We start from the raw sequence: 20,945 nt of genomic DNA on the forward strand, positions 1-20,945 counted from the left end.
ATGACTGTCGTGAATGCTGATGAAAAGAAAATCGCATTGCGTACGAGAAATGTATTAACGTTCATTCCGCAAGTTTTGATGGAACGATCGGATTACTTTTTTACTTTTTGTGAGTCAGAATTACTGATCAAATTTGATTTGTTTTTGAAAAAGTAAGGTTTTATAACTAGTTATCATACCTAAAATTATAAATTTGATGTCAGTTTGATCTAATACTATTTGATTTTGATTATGCTATCGATACTCGATACCTTTGTCATCGGGCCACGGAAATACGGCTCTGCGTGTATTTCCACGCAAGAAATGGTAAACTATGTACGATAACTTACTCTACGTGAAACAGTCGTATAGCGACGTCAATGCATGCAATCAGAACGCTGGACGGAAGCGTTCCGTCATTAATTAAATTATGGAGCACCGAAAGAGCAAACGCTGCCTAGTAACAATATTGTGTCTACGGTTAAACCATAGACCCTAAGTATCTAATGAACTAATCATGGATGTACAAAAATAGAACAGATCTGGCCAGGACCTAGCCGGCTCTGCGCACAGGCTTACGGAACGTTTCCTAGATCGTCGTAAGATGGGAAGTGACGGACACCGCACTGTGAGGCCGAAGCCGAAGCCTGTGGCTCTGCGTACAAAGTCTGACAGGTCTGTGTGTTCCCGGCGTTATACGGCGTATAACGCCGGGAACACACAGACATATACGCAGGGCTAGCCAGGACCGTGATCTGGCCCGTATGCTTAGTAGTTCAGAGCATGAAGGGGGGCTTCCTACCTCCATGTTCAGAGCATGGACCCTGTAGCAAGTGTCTATGGACCGTAGAAAGTTTATAGTAAGACAGGGGAGCATCTCCGAGCGACGGGTCAAACTTCTAGGTTAGAGATATCATTAACGAAATGTATACATGGACCTGGCCCATGTTACGTTTTATATGTTATTGATATGGTGAAGAACAAGAAACAAAGTGTTGATTTGTTAAATAACAGGGGACCCAGAAGTCTGGAAGTTGTTGTTTCCATTGTTGTTTATGTTTATTAGCTTTGTTGTTGTTGTTGTCATTGTTGTTGACCAATAAAATTCAACGAACATAACTATAGTATAGTGTTGTTGTTTCAAACGCAATGTTGATGTCCTAAGAGTAAGAATCACTACTAGGACACTATCATTATTTGAACCAATGCAACTCTCTCCGAATGTTAACTCTCTAGTTTTGGAGAGAGTTGTATTGGGTCAAATAATGATAGCGTCCATGTAATTGTAGCGATTCTTAGGACATCTACATTACGTTTGAAATAACAACAATATAATAGTTACTTTTTTTGAATTTTGTTGTCAACAATTATAACAACAACAACAACATGACTAATAAACAAAAAACAACAATACACACAACAACAAGAACAATCAGACTTCTGGGTCCCCTGTGGTTACAATAAATCTACAAAGTTTGTTACTTACATGGATGGAGAGCTGCTACAGCCATACTATTATTACAAGACAGAATAATTTTAATTACCTGGCTAACAAGTGCCTATTTTTATCTTTTAGAATGGACACACAGGACACTGTTTGTGAAACATGTGGAAAAGATTTTCGTAGAGTATTTAATCTCAAAAGACACCTTAAAAGTACCAATCATCTAGTTGAAGTGAAGCGGCAAGCAGTTGAAAAAGAACTGCTTCTGGAAAGTCAAGACAGTGTAAGTGCATAGAAGTTTGAGTAGAACTTTGACTTAATTACTTGATGTCCAAAAATTCCCTTATGTCCAAAAATAGTCTATATTGACTGGTCAGTGTCCATGGTGTAACTGATGACATAATCTTTCACATTATAGGCGATTTGATAAAAGTGTGTTTAATATTATAATATAGCAATAATATATATGAAGAGGACCTGTACTGTTTAATGCATGCATAAATATAATATATTTTCATGAAGGGAAGAATAATTCATATCAGCAAGGTACAATATACAGTCAGTCTTTTCCTAGAGTGTGCGTATTGCTTGCACGATTTGGTTAATTTATCCACTGCAACATATTTTTTTTGCAATTTTTAGGAAGATGGATCACCCATGATAACGTGTACGTCTCAGGATTCTCAAGAAACACTGGTTAGTTGCAGTGGAATAGAATCATGGAAGTGTAAGTTAATGTGCAGTACATATTGTTTATATTAGAAAAAAGACTTGCAACTGATCCAATTTGCATTTTCGACTGCAGAATGCAAAATCATTAGGATTTGATTCAAACACCATGTACCGTACAAACTGTTTGTTTCTCGTAGCCTATAGGGTTTTTCATAAGTATTCTAATCATCAGGAAATTTGTTGAATTTCAATAATGTTCTGGACTACGGGTATAAAAGGAACACTGCAGCTATGATAAACATATCTGATTTGAATAGAAAAGGTTAACAGCGTAAAAGACAAAACTCCACAAAAAATCCATCTGAAGCACTAAATAAATATGTTTGACATGTTTTCATGCTTCATGAACCCATGAACATCAATCAAATGCTGCCTCAACAAAGTACTTGACATTTCAGCTGTAGTACCGGTATATCAGCAAAACTGACAGCCTTTCGCAACAGAATAAGAAGATCGCAGGAGCAACTTCCACAACAGTGGGATTCAAAATGACGTATTTAACTGTATAGTCACTGTGAAGTATCGTGTGTAAAACAATGATATGTTATTCTTAAAATGTATGTCTCCACCTTGTGCAGTTGCAACGACTCATGATCAACAGACTGGATGTGCAGATGTATTACAGGGTAATATGGATAATGATGATGATGATGGTGATGATGACGATAACGATGACCAAGATGAATCTAGTGAGGATGAAAGCAACACTAATCATGATAGTGCTTTTTATCCATTTAAAAGTTCAGCAGAAGTGGAATTGGCTCTACTTGTCTATGGTCCACATCCAGTGGTAAGTGTATTTAATAATTTCATTAATGAACAAATCTAGTCAAAGTAACATCTGTACATTTTCATACATTTAAACTTTTAGTTCTGATAGTCAGAAGTGGTGAAGTTTACATTTACCCTGGTTTTATTTTAGTATCAGTCATGACTGATGTCAAAATGGATATACATGTTCTATTTTGTTTATTTCTTTTGACAGGGTACAACTACACTGAAATACATCTGGTATTTACTAAAGAAGAGAGATCCTACCATCCCATCATTGAAACATGTTAAAAAGTTGGTGAACAATCTTCCTGGTTACATTCCACCAAGTAAGGTACATACACCAGATTAAATCAGATGTGAACATTTTCTGTTCATCATACGTTACCTACTTCAATATACTCACATTTTGTTGATAAGGCAGACAGTAAGTTCGGTATGTACTTCCGAAGAAAACTTGTGTGATGTATATTGTACATGCAACTGTGCATAGTGTTGCCAAATCAACTTTTTTAAAGTGCATCAAATTTATGTAGTATGAGCATCCAATGTATAGTAGGGATTTGCACATCAAATTGGATACATGGATAGTTTGAATAGGGAAATACAAGAGTTAAAGTTGTAGGATTTTATCTACTCTTTCTGTTTATCAAATCATCTCTTCAAGGAAACTGTTCTGATTGGCACAACAAAATTTAATATTTGTGTCACTGAATTGACAGTTTTGAGAAATAGACAATACTGAAAAAGAATTTATGGATTACAGTGATTTGATTAACGAAGGTTCTGTTCTTTTTTAACATCATCAGTATACAACCAATTCAGGCCAAGAGTTCTATCATCTTTCAATCATCCAGCAAATTCGAATGTGTATGGCTATTCCCTGCATTGCTGAAAACTTGCATCGGGTACATGAAAAGTCAACCACAGGTGAAATAAGGTAAGTACTGATTTTTTTAGTGTATTATGTAGTAATGTAGATGTTGTCAACGATTGACAAAATGATTTTTTTGTAAAATGTCAGATACATCTTAAACCATACATTGTACTTAAATATTTCTGAGATTATTGATGTTCAGTTACCACATGTACATTCTTTATACTGTTATTATATAATCATGTAGTTAGAGTTACATGTTCATTAATGTGTAATTTGTTGAGAATGCCTGTAAAAAAGTCAAGAATCTTAATCAGATTATTCTGTTTAAACGTACAGTAGTTTTCAAAAGGGCATTATGCAGTATCACGGGTAATGAGCATTGAACTTGATCACCATATTGACAATCAGTATTATATTGTCCTAACTTTTCAATTTAATTTAACATTACATTACAGTGAGTTGTACCATGCAAACAAATGGAGTCAGAACCACAATTTCCTATCACCGATGGTCCGTGTGGGAAATGTAGATTATTATATTGGTGATTTTGTCTATGCAGAAACTGCTAGTGATTACATACAATTATGTTGCATCATGGAGTTTTATGTAGAGGTAAGAATACTCTCATTATCACTATTTGGATATATTTCAATGTAGAATTAATGGACGACGCGCTAACCATTATTATATCATACCAGTATATTGATGGCACAAATGCAGTGATCTGCTTGGTCGAGACGCGAAAAGAACAGTGGTATATTGGCTGGCACACGTGTGAGCTCTCGGCAAGAGCCCAAATCCTTTTTTGATGTTCTATGCGAGAATTTCAATATACTGTTATGACATGATAGCAATAAATCACACCAGCGAAGGTATACCATTCGATTTTGACCAGTTCACTTCATATATGCACTCGCTATCGCTCGTGCATATTTGTCATGAAATGGTCAAAATCTAGTGGTATACCAAGGCTGGGTGTGCTTTTATTGCTTAAACGTTTTTTTATGGGCAAGGGCAAGAGGAAAGCCAAAACTTAATGGGCTAGGCTTGCCAAGCCCGTCAGTTTTTGCTTTCCTCTCGCCCGCGCACATAAATAAACGTTAATGGTCAGCGCGGAGTCTGTTATTTCCTTTATATTATCAACGAACCCCAAAACTGCCAAAATTTATGAAAATTTCTTGTGAGGACAACAATGAGACCCCACCCAGAATTTGTCAGTGAGTAGTGCGCGTGCTTCAAAAATTTTGCAAATTTGAATATTTTTTTAAAAAGTGTCTAAACTTTGCCCACAAGTGCTCCATTTTAATTTGTGGTTGATTATTACCTTTGTACAAATCACTGTTTTCATTGTAGCTGTAAAGCTACTATGTTTAAGATATTATTCATATTCATGGGCATGTAAACAAACCATTACTGTGTATTTTTGTGCAGTCACGTGGTTCAGCTCAACCAATTAAAATGCAATGGACAGGGCATGGTAATATAATTGCATATAGTCGGGTGAAGAGAATCATATAATCAGAGGAGTTAATAGAAATTTCAACCTGCGTACATAGAGTTGGCATAAAATTTGTTTGTCTATCTTTTTATATGTTTTAGAGCGATACGTCTAATTGTCAGGATACCCTAATGTGTAAAGTGAAAACTTGTGAGGAAGAAGATGGAAAGATTGTATTTGTTAGCACCAAGCATCTACTTATTGGAAATCTTAAACAACATTACAAAGGGGAGATTACACGACAAAAGATTGGATATGTAAGAAGAGAAGCAGGACTACAGAGGCTTCCAATGGAGGTATTCTCAGAATTAGATATATTCAAACTTTGTGATATTTTTTTTTTGGTGGTTATCAGTTTATAATTGTTATATGACATCATATAACAATTGTTATGTCAACCCCGTTGTTTTGGTGATTACTGTTACAATTGATAGTGGAGAACCTGGCAATACTTTTGATGTTTGACTAACATCAGGGATTTAAGTTACCTTGTGGGTGCATACATTATTTTTCTTACCACATTTTACAGAGAGAGTAAGAAGTCTAATGCCACTCATATGGCGAAATAACTAGCAAAACAGCCAGTCATTTGACAAAGTTGTAAACAGTTTGGTAATTAATTTTGCTCACAGCATGGCCACTGCAAAACTAGACACTGGGCTCCCCTGTTGCTACAGAGGGTTGTAAATGAGAGTTTGCGATTGGCATCCTGTGTTCAAGATTGAGATAATATTACCATGCATAACATCAGTCCATATACTACTGTCAAGACAACTTATTTGTCATATCTACACAATTACCAAAGGAAAAGACTACTGTCTGTTAGACCAAAATTATTTTTCTTGTATATAGTTTTCGCCTTATAAAGGTGTCTCTTTAGGTTTACGAAAATCAGTGCAGCTGATTTCAGTTCCCCAAAATACACTGTCTGCATGGAATACGTGTTTGCATGACACTAATAGTAGTGATCCCATGAAAGAGTGATTGCTTCAATAAACTAATTATTGAGTATAGGCTTTAATGTATGGAAGTGGTATCTTGTATTTTACATCACAACAGGCTAGGGGAGCTCCAACGTCCAGTTTTACAGTGGCCATGCTATCAGCGAAGTTAATCACCAAACTGTTTATAACTTCGTCAAATGACTGACGGTTTTGCTAGTCATTTCGCCATATGAGTGGCACTAGACTTCTTACTCTCTCAGTAATGCCACTCTTCTGTATGATTTCATTGCAGGCAATTGACAAGCTCATAGAAGCCACCCTATAAAAAAGAAAAGTGGTGGAAAGCCTGTCGTCTTGGTACCTCTGATCATATTCTCTGATGATGTAGGTGCCAATTTGACACATAAATGGCATCCACTTAGTGTCTGGTTATCAATGCTTGCTGGTCTGCCAAATAAGGAAAACAACAAGCTATCAAACATCCATTACTATACATCATCTGACTCAGTGGACGCCATGGAGCTTACTAAGCCTCTTCTTGGGGAGTTAAAAATTCTGGAGACACATGGTACAACTGCCTATGATGCATACATGGGATGTGAGGTCCTTGTAATATCACCACTGCTTGTCATCCTTGGCGATAATGTTCGGCAGTCTGAGATAGTTTCTCATCTTGGAACCAGCAGCCGACTTTTTTGTCGATTATGTGATGTGAGTGTTCCTGTAGATCCTTGATCATGTTGCTATATGTACATACAGAACTTTGGGAGTGAACTTTATTCAAAAAGTTCACTCTATGGTTCTATTGAAGTAGTCACGTAGGATTAATTGGTAAGATTTCATGACTTTTGTATAACATGTGTCAATTTGGATTTAGTTGTGTTTGTTCTCATTCTTCAATGAATAATTGACGTATGACACTAAAATTAGCAAAACAAACACAACAAGAGTTGAGATTGAAAAGGTTAACATGAAAAAGGAAACAAATATCATTTTCATATCATGTTTTACTCCAGTCACCTAAAGTTCACATCTGTTACAGTAAACCCTCCCCCTTCCTTTTCAGGTTGATAGGAATGATATTGAGGCTGACCCTTTGAAGGTGGGAAACCCAAGAATAAAGAGTGAAACATTGAAGTCAATACAACAAATCAGGGCACAAAATACAGAAAAGTAAGTGAACTTCATTGTCATAGACATGATGTACTAAATTGTATGCCATCACAGTTTTTACTGGTCTTTCATGTTGACCGTTTACAAGTCTTGCATGTTCATCACAGGGTGCCAGTTTATGAGCTTTTTCATGCAAATAGAAAGTCAATTGACTGCACACATGCATACAAATTGACCACTCACACACAATGATCTGTAAATGAGTCCGAACCGTTAATGTCTGGCTTATCAACGATTCTGTGTGTACTTTAGAAGAAAACGTGTGTGATGATCATGCGTGTGTAAACGGTCTACCTTAAAGATCTGTATCTGTTTACCTTTCGTTTGCCTGGTGACTCTGTCATCTTTCACTTAAATTGATCATGTGGTTGTTTGTATGTGTAAACCTCACATAGTGTTATGCAATATATTGTGTTAATACTCTGATCACATCCTGCCAGATCTAACACTCATGCCCATGTATCCATCTGCTGAGATGCAACTTTCACAATTTTTTCATATTGTATCATACAGGGAGAAGAAAGTCTTACGTACAAGTTATGGAGTCAACGAAAAAGAAAATCCTCTTATGGAAGGCAACTTGATATCATTTAGAGGAAATTTGTGAGTATTTTTAACTAGATGATGCATATCAATTATACCTTGCTACAGGTGTGATATTTACTCTCCTAAATCACTTTTAGTAGGGATTTTTTCTACCAGCAAATGATATTGTAGCAATGCAATGCAGCAAGAGTGTTTAGTGTATAGTATTTTCATGCCATCCCGTAAGATGACATTTTTAGAAACGGCAATTAAAATGCAAATACCCAAAGGAAAATACATTCCAGCAGTTGCTGAAACTGTAGTCACTAGTTAGTTTACAGCTAGGACTACATCATTATCATAGATTTCTTTCATAATAACCACAGAGACACACCGTATGAAAGGCTCCATTCGCTTCTTCTGGGAACTGTGAGGGATATGACTACGTTTACATTCAATTCCTTATCAGATGATGCTAAACACAACATAGATTTAAAACTAAAGGTAAGTTGAATTAAGATTTAACCCTTTTCCTGCCAAGTCCCTATTTCACCACCAGGTCAAGATGGTTAAAATTAATGAAACACAACATATTCCATATGGTGTATTTTAACATAATGCTGTACATTTGAAGGCTGTTGAAAACATAGATACTGTACACTTGATTTTTTTTGACTAAAGATGCTATAACAGACCAAGCCAAGTGGGTGAAAATACGTCATGTTTTGGCTCAATACCACTTTTTACTGACTTGGCTGATGGGGAACTTAGTCTTAATACTGTCTGGCATGAAAAGGGACATGTACAAAGGTATCTGCAGTCAAAGATGCTTTAGTGTCCAAGGAGTTTTTGTATATGGTAGTGGTCATTTTGTTACAGTCACTGTGCAATTTACATGTACATTAAATGACCTGTGTATGAAGGCCATCTGCCTACAAATGACAGTTTTGGAAAGTCTATAGACTTGCTGTTGTAGACAGGTTTGACTGCATATATGATGGAAAATTTAAGCATTGCAGCACTCTGATTTTTTAACATTGGTTAATGTTTGACAACCTGCCACTAATTTAGAGATAGGTTGGAGTTTCTATGTGTGTCCACATACTAAAAAAGAAATCATGTACCATAGAGGAAATGCATTTTTAGACTAACCAAAATCAGCCATTGGTGGCAATTTACATGGATGAGCTTACAATGAGGTAAAATGATTTGTTGAAAAATAAATACAAAGCACATACGTCTCACTTTGTCCGTCCATCCATCTGTCATCAACAGTTTCTCAGACACTGCTGAACCAATTTTGTTCAAACTTGGCACAAAGGCATAGCACTATGACCTACAGATGCGCATCGATTTATTTTGCGATAAGATTCAATATGGCCGTGAGGCGGCCATTTTGTTGCAATTTTCCATGTCTTTGGACCATAACTCAGACATCCTTGAACAGAATATGTTCAAACTTGCCACAAAGGCATAACACTACGGCCTACATATGCATGTCAAATTATTTTGCGATACGATCCAATATGGCCGCGAGGCAGCCATTTTGTTTGCGATTTTTTGTGTCTTTGAACCATAACTCAAACATCCTTGAACCGATTATGTTCAAACTTGGCACAAAAGCAAAACATTATGCCCTTCAGATGAACACCAATTTATTTCGTGATATGATCCAATGTGGTCGACAGGCGGCCATTTTTTTGCAATTTTTTCAAGTCTTTGAACCATAACTCAAACATCCTTGAATCGATTTTGTTCAAACTTGGCACAAAGGCAAAGCACTATGGCATACATATGCATGTATCAATTAACCTTGCGATAGGATCCAATATGGCTGCAGAACTGCCATTTTGGTGGAATTTTGCATGTCTTTGAAGCGTAATTCAAAGGTCATTACACCCATTTTGTCCAAACTTGGCACAAAGATCAAGCACTATGGCATACATGTACATGTCAATTTACTTCGTGACATGTTCCAATATGGCTGCCAGATTGTCATTTTTTCCAATATCGCTGCCAGATGGTCATTTTTGGATTTTTTCATGTCTTTTAGGCTTAATCATATGCAAATATTCCTTCACCAATGTTGTTGAGACTTGGTACAGGATAAAGTACAATGGCATACATATACATGTCTACTAATTTTGTGCTATGATCCATATGGTCAATAGACAGCCATTTGATTTCAATTTTGGCGTGATTTTTTTATGTCTTTGAAACATAAACATAGGTCACTGTCCCTCGATGGACTGATTTTGTTCAAACGTGATACGAAGATAAAATACTATGGCTGCATTCTTGTGCACATTAATATGTTTCATTATATGGTCGGAAATGGCTGATTACAACAACATACCCGATCCCATACCATTTCTAAAATTCCACCAAACCATGTGTATAGTATGTGCCGTCATGACACTAGAGGCAGCGAGGGCGTCGTTATGTGTGATGTAATCAAAAGTTCCTTCAGTGGTCATTACCGGCAGAGATGAGTCATTTATTGAACGTTCCTCAGATTACTTTATTATGCAAGTCACAGGCCTGATGCACTCGTTGCATCAGTGTCAGCTACCTAGATCACAGCTACCTAGACACCAAAGATTATAACAAAATGGACAAGCGGGGACTGTGTCATCAACGATGACTTGTTTCCCTAATTGTGGGTGCTGTTTAATTCATTGACATGAAACAATGAAACTCCAGGATATCATGAAAGTTGCTGTATTTATAACATTGTAGCTTTAGATCCCAATCAAGACTGGTGATGTATAATTATTGTATTGTTGTTGCATGATTTACTGATGGGACACAATTAAAAACCTCAAGTCTGCTTGGCTACTAAGTACCAATCAATTAATTGACAGTTTTGAGGAAAATGTTAATGTAATCGTTGGATGGTAGTGTGTACTAATTGACAGGTTTACACTTTCTTTTTGCCATAGTCATATGATTGGACGCCCCACTCAAGCAGACTGGCAAATATCACCTCATACAAGTCATTTGTAGGACGAGAGTTTAAATTATGGATACAAGTTGCTGTGTTCATGTTACATGATGTTTTGTCAGCGGAACAGAGGAAACTGTGGCAAATTTTGTCAGAGGTAATTGATAAATATTTATGATTGATGTTTTAACGTATCAAATAAACAATACATCTACTCTTGAATAAAATGTTCAAACAGACAAATGCAATGACTTACTTTGATACTGCTCGGTATATATATACAAATTACTGTTATTCACTTAACATAATAATGACTCTATAATACAAGATACTGGTTACTCAGAAAAATCAAACAATTTTTGTTAATTAAGCGGGATAAGAGTTAAAGGCAGTGTATACTTTCATAACTCAGAGGTAGGAGAGATAGTTGATGTTACAGTTCATATTAATAATGTTTCATGTACCACACTAGGTCTTGAACCAACACTTACTGCTCCAAATCATGTAGCAGATATGTCAACTCACAATGTGTATGTGATGCCATCAAACAGCGTTGGTCAATCACACACACGCACGCAAACACATAACACCCCCCCCCACCCCCCACCCCCACTTTTACATACTTCACATACACGCAAATACATATCAAAGATGTCCAATGATACACATAAATCACACATATGTTTTTGGTAATAAAAGTAGACTAGTGTCATGTAGATTATATTTTTGTTCTGGCTCAACTCATTTACAGATATTCTTTGAAGTCTATCAGACATCTGTTGAAGAATCTCAGATAGAGCATATAAAAAAGCTAATACAGGCATTTATGCTTCAAGCAAAGAAAGAAAACCCAACACTGTTAAGGAAGTCAAAGACTCACATGCTTCTACACCTGCCTTCACATATTTCTGACTTTGGACCATCTAAATGCTACTGCACTGAAAGGTAAGTCATGTATTTTCATAAAATGCTACAGTAAAAGGTTTGCTTTCATTTATATCTGCTAATAAGGGTGATAATAAGAGACTGTTTCAAATGTGCATGTGAATACATGATGTAACTGTAGGCATGTAGTGAAAATTTCCCACTGTCAGTCTGTCCTTTTTATACCCTAAACATTACAAACTTACCAATGCAATTAATATGCAGGGAGTAAAGATATACTCCCTAAAATCATACAGCTAGAATATTAATCATATTATATATGGATTTTCTTGTTATATACGGATTAATTGTTTGATGTGTGATTGTCACATAACAATTATTTGGGAAAATTTCAGAGACTTAATCAGCCTTAATTTAAAACTTCTCACAAAGTTTATACCTTCATATATTGTTCTAGATGTGAACAGTTCATGGGGGTTGTAAGATCAAGATGCATATACAGTAACTACAAAAATCTATCAAAGGATGTAACGATGTCATTCAGCAAACTGCAATTATTGGAGTTCATCATGCGAGGTGGTATTTGGAAAGAAGGCCAACTGATCCGGTAGGTTTTAACATCCTCTAATACATTCATGTCAAACGGATACAGTTGTCAGAATTGCCCTCCAAGGTGGTATGGGACTCATATGACCAATGTAAACACTGCATCCAAGGTACGATGGTAATTGATGAAAGTTAACACGACTGTCATGATCTACATCGTACAATTTAAATGTTGCAGCTATGATAATAAGATGCATTCTAGATATAGTGCATGGAATTCATTGTTTGTAAACAAGAAATTCGCACTGGTGCAGTTCTGATGACTGTTTCCCTGTAAGGCTTCATAAGCTATATTTTTCATAATTAGGGGCCCAAGCCCATCAGCTGGGCCCCTATTAGTTTCATTAGGGTTTTTAGGGGCCCATGCCTTGCAGCTTTGGCTGCTATTGTTTTTACAGGATTTCATAATTATTCTTCTGCTTCTATAGGGGCCCAAGCCAACCTGTGTAGTGATCTCTTTCAAGTTAACAAATGTCATTTGGATAGGTCACATGATTTGGCCGCCATATTGGTTTTTCAAAAAATACCAATTTAATCTTTAAAAATCTTCTTCCCCAGAACTAACACACAGATTGACCTCAAATTTTACTCATGTCATTCTTAGAGTGATATCTTTCAAGTTTGCAAAAGACATCTGGATCAGTCACGTGATTAGGCCGCCATATCGGAATTTCGAAAAATACCAATTTAATCTTTAAAATCTTTTTCTCCAGAACTAAAATACTGATTGAATGAAATTTTACTCGTGTCATCAGACGTGTGATCTCTTCCAAGTTTGCAAAAAGCATTTTGATCGGTCAAGTAGTTTGGACGCCTTATTGGATTTTCGAAAAATACCAATTTAATCTTTAAATATCTTCTTCTCTGGATCAACACACTGATTGAGCTGAAATTTTACTCATGTCATCCTTAAATTGATCTCTTTGAAGTTTGCAAAAGACATTTTAATCGGTCACGTGATTTGGCCGCCATATGGATTTCGAAAAATACCAATTTAATCTTCAAAATCTTCTACAATCTTCACAACAAAAACACCGATAGAGCTGAAATTTTACTCATACCATCCTTAGAGTGATCTCTTTCAAGTTTGCAAACCACATTTGGATCGGTCACGAGGTTTGGCCGCCATATTGGATTTTGCGAAAATTGTGATTTAATCTTTAAAATCTTCTTCTCCAAAACCAACACCCAATTCAACTGAAATTTCATATGTAACATCTTAAGTGTGATCTCTTTCAAGTATGAAGCTACCACGCATGTACCGGTAATTCAATCACCATAATTCAAACACAATAATCCACCAGAGACTGTCATCAGCAATCAGTGTTTGAAACTCATGCAAAATCGCTACTGGCCAAGCGGGCCAGTAACTTATAAATTCACTGGCCCAAAAGGAAATCAACTGGTCCTGGGCATAATACGGAATTTTTACTTGAAGGGAAATACAGGGGCCCTGCTGTAGGTGGCTCAATATTCAAATACCTGTACATCTTTCTCGCTACTGATATTCCACCGCGAGGCGAGGTTCATCAAAACAATGCTGCCATTTTGACTAAACGAAATCTCGAACCTACCCCAACGTGACCCAACGCGTAACAAATGGAAGAGTGTTGAGTAGCGCCATCAATCTCGCAAGTCGCGAGAAATGCGTAGCTGTAAAGGCTTTCGCTAAGTAATTTCACCGTTCGATCTTTTGAGATTTTACCTGTCAATTTTTTCCTAAATTTTGCGGTTTGATTACTTGAGAATTTAACAGAATAGGGTAAGAGTATTAAAAATTGCTGACCCCTTCTTTATTTAGAGCAGGACACTCGGGTCTGCTTCTTTCACAACTACTGGCCCGGCATGAAAACAGCTGGTCTGGGGCTAGCGGGTTAGCGTGAATTTCGAACGCTGTCAGCAATGACTTGTTTTTTCTTTTTCCTGTAGGCAATGTGGGCCAAAGCTAAGAAAACTATATGATGCAGATTATGTTCAGAGATTTCTCAATGGCAGCAGCAATACACACGTGAAGACCCATGGTCAACTTGCATTGGTATGGCATTTCTGTGTTTTCCAAAAATAAACAAGCTATAATTATTTATTTACCATTAGATCACCAGGTGATTCTTATAGAATCACATATTTGATAAATTGAGGAAATTTACATTTTGTCAGCACCTTGCTGATATCACTGCTATGGTTACTACACATTCTTAGAGCAACATTTGATGTTACTAAGTTGAACTGACATCGGCCATATAGCTTTCAGCTTAGTTTTCAGTATTCAGTTCTATTGCTTTTTTTTTTGTATTACAGAAAAGTCATGGTATGACAGACATTAGTAGTGAAGAATTAACAGCATTAAAGAGGTAGTATACAGTTCCAAAAATAAATTATTTTAGAAATCATCATGAAACACTCATGAATAGTGACTTATCGATAGGTGATTTTTAGTCCCCACTGACACTGTCCCTGGGCATAGGTTTGGTCATGTCCGTCCGTTTCGTCCGTTCGTTCACGCAGATATCTCAGAGATTCCTGGATCAATTTCATTCAAGCACAGTACAAAGATTACTCCTTATTGCATTGGTCTTGTGAGACTTGGTTACAGACCATAGCAACAAATTTCTAACCAAGTTATTGGTTGTGCTTTACATGAAAGCTGAATAGATCCCAGATTTCATAACACTTTTGACACTAGGTGTTGTTTAAAATGATTGATAATATGAAATTTGACATATGTGTTTATCCCATCACAAAACTACACAGCCATGCGAGATCTCAAAATTTCTCATGAGTTTGGAAAATGACCTGTCAATCCTTTATGTATATGTGCAGGTGGGTCAGTTGGTTGTCTAATCAAGCACTCATATTATCAGAAGTTGTTGTTAATGAAGGTCGATCCACACATGTAATTGGTCTCCTTCATAATATTATGTGATAGATGATAGAAAGCACATATTCAATTCTTAACTGTAATGATGTGATGTACTGAACAGCTACATTTCAAGAGTAATTGGACTACAATGAAATGTAATGAAAATACTGATATACTTGATCAGGTCACATTTTTCTGTAATTACAGCTGAGCAAATGTGTAATTCATAAATAGGACAAACTTGCAACTTGATTTCAGAAGCCATTGTTTTTTTAAATCATCACACAATTTTTAATGTAAAATTCAAGAAGGTTCTTTTATTTCATTAAAGTGCCGTAGGAGACGATATTCAAAATCTAGAGTGCTATGGCGGAGTATACACAGAATCAGAAAAGAGAATGGTGAGAATTGGTCAGACAGCTTCGTACAAGTCAGAGACAGAAGATGTAAGTTTTTAGAAGTATTTTGCACGCATGGTAAAAAAATTAAATGCACCTGCAAACTAGCATTCTGTGAGTTAAAGACGCTCATGGGTTATAAATACCGGATTACATGAGAGGACGCTCATTATGCAAAGAGACGCTGTGCGAGTAGCTTGAACTGAGAGCTCGACAGATTGCACTTTTTTGCGTGTTTTTTATGCAAAATTATGAAATCGGAATGCTCTACAGCAGGGTAAATACCTGATCAATACATAACGACTCCATATTTTCTAAACCGATAAGTTTTCGGGACAATTTAGTGAGTAATTGTGCGTGGCCAGTGAGAATGTCGATCCAGGGGACGCCGATTGGGATTTGAATACCACTGTCAATCAAACCTTGTGCAAAGTCAGACACGAGTCAGCTGGATGTGTACCTAATGTCGATTAGCATTCGCCTTATCTGCTAACGGTGACTGAAATAAATAAAATACGTGTCAAGATTTCCAGTGTCGAAAGACGTGTGCAATAGTTTCTTCACAGTTCTCCAACTTTTGTACCTATCCACCGCATTGCTGGGGATAAAAAACGTGATCAGACGACATTCAAGTCGATTACATTTTAGTAACTGTGGACATTGTCCCTCCACAAGACGTGCCGTGAAAAAGAAAATGTATTATCGGGTTCTCTCTTACTGGAAAGTTTGATGACCCTGAAAAGGGCCGTTTGGTTTGGTTTTGTGTGCTTCTACCGTACACCCCAACAATGGCAAATGTGTATGGTATGCCGGGCAAATTTGGATATAACGATCGGACAACAAAAGTCATGCAAAATCGGCATATCAGTTTTCTTCTTTTGACGAGTATGTCATCGGCCTGCATCAGATGCTGTTTTCGGGCCAAAAATCGCTCATCACGCCAAGCTTGTGTCTGGTCAAGGGTATCCCAATACTTCCGAGAGAGTCTGAGTCAGATAGATCACATTTAATGGATGTTTTGAATAGTAAATTGGTAGTTGAAGTTTTGTACAAACGTTACAAAAAAGGGATAACAATGATTCTCTCTGGCTATTCAGTGAAAGTGCTCTTACCAGTCAAAGCAAGTTATGGACTATCGATGCTTACTGTGCAACTTTAAATCAGGGACTCTCATAAAATCAGACAAGTTAAACAGTAGCCAAGGTAGGAAGTATCCTTCACAACGTCAATTGTTTGTTCTCTGATTTCCTTGTTGACTTTTTAAGCCGAAGGTCATGACGAACGTAAGTGAGACCTGTATTCAAATTAAATAGGTATTACCTTTGACCTCTGTATTACACATATCTTTGTTTTAATGAAATAGGTGAGTTCTTTCCATAATATATTTGTTAACTAACATTAAATTCCCTTTTCTGCTACCGAAAAACGCGAGCACATATTTAGCTTAATTAGACATGAGCTGACATGGCTGAAACCTCCGTAGTTTTTGGGCACCTTGTTGAATGCAGTTTTGTCTGTCTTCCGGGCACTGTTATAATAAGACTTATTATCTCCGAAGGAGTGTGTAGAGTGACGAAGGAACAACCAACAACCAACTGCAGCGTTTCATTCGACATTGGTTTAATTCAATTTATCAATCAGCATTCACAAAGATGACAAGTGTGATGTATTCTTCAGTGACAAAAATCCTGTATTGAAAAGGCTGTGAAACTTGATCATATGATGACACTACGAAAATGTCCTTTTTAGTCCCCGCGGACGAAGTCCGGCGGGGACTTATAGATTGGGTCCCGTCTGTGCGTCCGTCCGTCCGTCCGTCCGTCCGTCATCAACAGTTTCTCAGACACTGCCAAACCAATTTCGTTCAAACTTGGCACAAAGGCATAGCACTATGACCTACAGATGCACGTCGATTTATTTTGTGATACGATCCAATATGGCCGCGAGGCGGCCATTTTGTTGCGATTTTTCATGTCCTTGGACCATACACAGGAGAACCCCCACAGCCCTGTGACATTCAAACACATGGTACACAGTTGTAAAAAGTCCTGTAACAGCCCTGTGGAGTGACAGACCCTGTACTAGTTTGTGAAAACTTTGTCTGTTGTTGTGTTTTGACAAACATTGTAGTGACATAGCTGTGATCCACAGGCATGTGCCACTGATGTGCATATCCCTGTGGAATGGCAGTGAATAATGGGCTGTTACAGGGATTTACTTGACATCTCAGTACTAGGATCTCTCATATCATTCACTGTCACAGCGTTATTTGCCACAACCCAGTACCAGCCTAACACACATCACTGTACCAGCCTATTTTACAAAGTCAAGCAACACATCAACACACATCACTGTACCAGTCCTATTTTTCACAGTTATGTGACACCTCAACACACATCACTGCACCAGCTCTGCGTGTCAGGGTTGTGTGTTACCGGCGTTATATGGCTTAATTCCCACCGATAACACACAAGGAACCACATTAGGACCCCCTAGCACAGTAAATTTATGCAATGGTAGGCCCACTGTGCACTGTTGTCGCTGCCCCGGGTGTACTGCGTGCACAAAACTACTTTTATCGATTCAGTTTGAAAATAAACCATGTTAACCAAGATGTCTTACTTCTTACAACTTTGTTTGATCGACTGTGTGTTTTTACAGCCCCAAATCTATATACTTTGGAGGGGTGCATATATTGTGTGTTTGTTTGTTTTCTTGTAATCTCGAACTCCCCAACTTCCCCTATACTTAGGGAGTCTATTTGTATCGTACTTACATGGATGGAGAGCTGCTACAGCCATACTATAATTGTTGGGAATCACGTGTATGGTGTAGCTCCGCCCACCAACTCCTTTACTAATTAAGTAGATTATGCATTGGGCATGTCATTAGTTAGGCGTGTCTTTCATTTATCCTAATGATTATTCATACTACAATGTATATATGGACCTGTGATAGTAATAAAGGTCAAGATTTGAACTTGGTCATACTAAGACACAATACAAAGCTGTCTCTGGCAATTCTGTTTCTCTCTAACCCGAACCTATCCCAAAGTGTGTACCCCACAATTATTACAAGACAGAATAATTTTAATTACCCGGCTAACATGGGCCTATTTTTATCTTTTAGAATGGATACACAAGACACTGTTTGTGAAACTTGTGGAAAAGATTTTCGTAGATTATTTAATCTCAAAAGACACCTTAAAAGTACCAGTCATCTAGTTGAAGTGAAGCGGCAAGCAGTTGAAAAAGAACTGCTTCTGGAAAGTCAAGACAGTGTAAGTGCATAGAACTTTGAGTGGGACTTTGACTTATTTGATGTCCAAAAATTACCTGATGTCCAAAAATAGTCTATATTGGCTAGTCAGTGTCAATGGTGTAACTAATGACATAATCTGACACATCAGTATAGGCGATTTGATTATAGTGTGTTTAATATTATATTATAGCAATAATATATTTGGAGTGGGCCTGAACTGTTTAATGCATGCATATATATATATATACTGTATTTTCATTAAAGTGGCACTCCCACTTGGTAACATTTTTAAAGCACATTTTTTTAATGCCAACGGTCGATACACGTGAATCGCGAGATAGCGATAAAAACATGCCTTCAAAAAAGTAAAAGTTTGAATTCCGGTGGCCCACCTAAATTCAGCTTCCGAACATTGAACGTTCGGCACTTCGGCCATTGTCAACTAAGCTATGGAGTACGAGTCTACGCTTACGCTGCTGTATACCACAGTACCACTCGCGTTGGTGATCGGTCATGCCCCCTGGGGGAAAGCCTAGTCTTACTGACTCTGAGAAAACACGGAAAACAAAGTTTGATTCCACCAGAATTCGCATAGGTGACTAGCACAGTTACCTGCGGTTGATACATAGTGGCCGCCGAGTGGTATGCATAGACGCATACCACGCGTGCGGCGTACTGTGTGGCAGACGACAAAATGTAGTCATCGGAGGCGACTAATATTTGACATGTAAAAACTGATGTTTATGTGGTATTGGTTAAAAATATAGTACTGCTGATTTGGAATAATGAAAACGACAAAACTTAGGAGAAGTTTTACAAAACTTACCTGAGGTAATGGCATAATGCTGTATATAAAGTCTTTGCAGTGGGAAGTAAATTAATTGCGTCGTTCGAACTTATTGTGGACTCCCTAGAATATCATCAATCAGTACAACAACAAACCTTCGGGGGATTTCGGGTCAAAATCAGAAACGATCGTAAAACTTCGGGATGTGAAAAATAACGCTCGGAAAATGACATGTTTTTATCGATATCTCGCGATCCGCGCGCAGTCGCCACGTCAAATATCGACCGTTGGCATTAAAAAAATGTGTTTTAAAAATGTTACCAAGTGGGAGTGCCTCTTTAAGGGAGGATAATTCACAACAGCAAGATACAGTACAGTCAGTCTTTTCCTAGAATGTGCATGCCATTGCTTGCGTGATTTGGTCAATTTATCCATGGCAACATACCTTTTTTGGCAATTTTTAGGAATATGGATCACCCATGATAACGTGTACATCTCAGGATTATCAAGAAACACTGGTTAGTTGCAGTGGAATAGAATCATGGAAGTGTAAGTTATTGTGCAGTTATATTTGTTAGCTCCGCTGTCAGTGATGCGGAGCTTATCAAATAGGTTGATTTTCCGTCGTCGTTGTCCGTCATCGTCGTCCGTCAACAATTGCCTTCTCCTCTAAAACTGCAAGTCCAATTGCTTTGAAATTTTATATGCAGTTCACTTGGGGTGACCTCACGTTAGTTTGTTCAAACCGTGGTGAAATTTGCATATTTGTATTTTTGGGGCATTTTTTGGTGTTTTTGGTAAAAAAATCTGCTTCTCTGAAACCGCTTGTCCGATTGCATTGAAATTTGATATGCAGTTTACTTAGGGTGACTTCAGTCAGATTTGTTCAAATCGTGGTGAAATTTGCATATTTGTATTTTTAAGGCAATTTTTGTCATTTTTGGTAAAAAAATCTTTCAAAATCTTCTTCTTCAAAACTACCGGTCAGATAGCTTTGATATTTGGTACATATGTCCCTAGGGATGATCTATTTCAGATTTGTTCAAATTGTGCAGAAATATGCAAATTTGCATTTTTAAGGCAATTTTTGCCATTTTTGGTCAAAAAATGTATTTCTCAAAAAGTACGGGTCTGATAGTTTTAAAATTTGGTATACAGGTTTCTATAGATGAACTTAGTAATATATATTGAATTTCTGATGAAATCTGTAATTTTGTATTTTTGGGGCAATTTTTGTCATTTTTGGTCAAAAAATGTG

General features: G+C 37.2%; 1 protein-coding gene across 8 annotated transcripts in view; it reads left to right on the forward strand.

Moving 5' to 3' along the window:
- The window catches only part of LOC139123113 (uncharacterized), a 34,225-nt gene that overhangs the window by 6,867 nt on the left and 6,413 nt on the right, over positions 1–20,945 (forward strand). For 4 of the 8 annotated variants that reach the window (XR_011549593.1, XR_011549594.1, XR_011549595.1 and 1 more), the window contains 16 exons: positions 1,556–1,706; positions 2,066–2,150; positions 2,734–2,945; positions 3,141–3,260; positions 3,736–3,866; positions 4,262–4,418; positions 5,406–5,600; positions 6,541–6,959; positions 7,315–7,421; positions 7,935–8,024; positions 8,333–8,450; positions 10,889–11,047; positions 11,642–11,835; positions 12,233–12,382; positions 14,311–14,416; positions 14,680–14,732. Coding sequence is in view for 1 of the 8 variants with exons in the window: in XM_070689126.1 (XP_070545227.1) it covers positions 6,684–6,959; positions 7,315–7,421; positions 7,935–8,024; positions 8,333–8,450; positions 10,889–11,047; positions 11,642–11,835; positions 12,233–12,382; positions 14,311–14,416; positions 14,680–14,732; positions 15,573–15,687 (1,368 nt within the window). In the remaining 7 variants the exon portion in view is untranslated. Of the gene's footprint in view, positions 1–1,555; positions 1,707–2,065; positions 2,151–2,733; positions 2,946–3,140; positions 3,261–3,735; positions 3,867–4,261; positions 4,419–5,405; positions 5,601–6,540; positions 6,960–7,314; positions 7,422–7,934; positions 8,025–8,332; positions 8,451–10,888; positions 11,048–11,641; positions 11,836–12,232; positions 12,383–14,310; positions 14,417–14,679; positions 14,733–15,572; positions 15,688–18,768; positions 18,920–20,151; positions 20,237–20,945 lie in introns of those variants that run through there. The other 4 variants (XR_011549591.1, XR_011549590.1, XR_011549592.1 and 1 more) reach the window with 3 other exon arrangements.

Source organism: Ptychodera flava, chromosome 22, assembly GCF_041260155.1.
Source record: "Ptychodera flava strain L36383 chromosome 22, AS_Pfla_20210202, whole genome shotgun sequence".
Lineage (NCBI taxonomy): Eukaryota > Metazoa > Hemichordata > Enteropneusta > Ptychoderidae > Ptychodera > Ptychodera flava.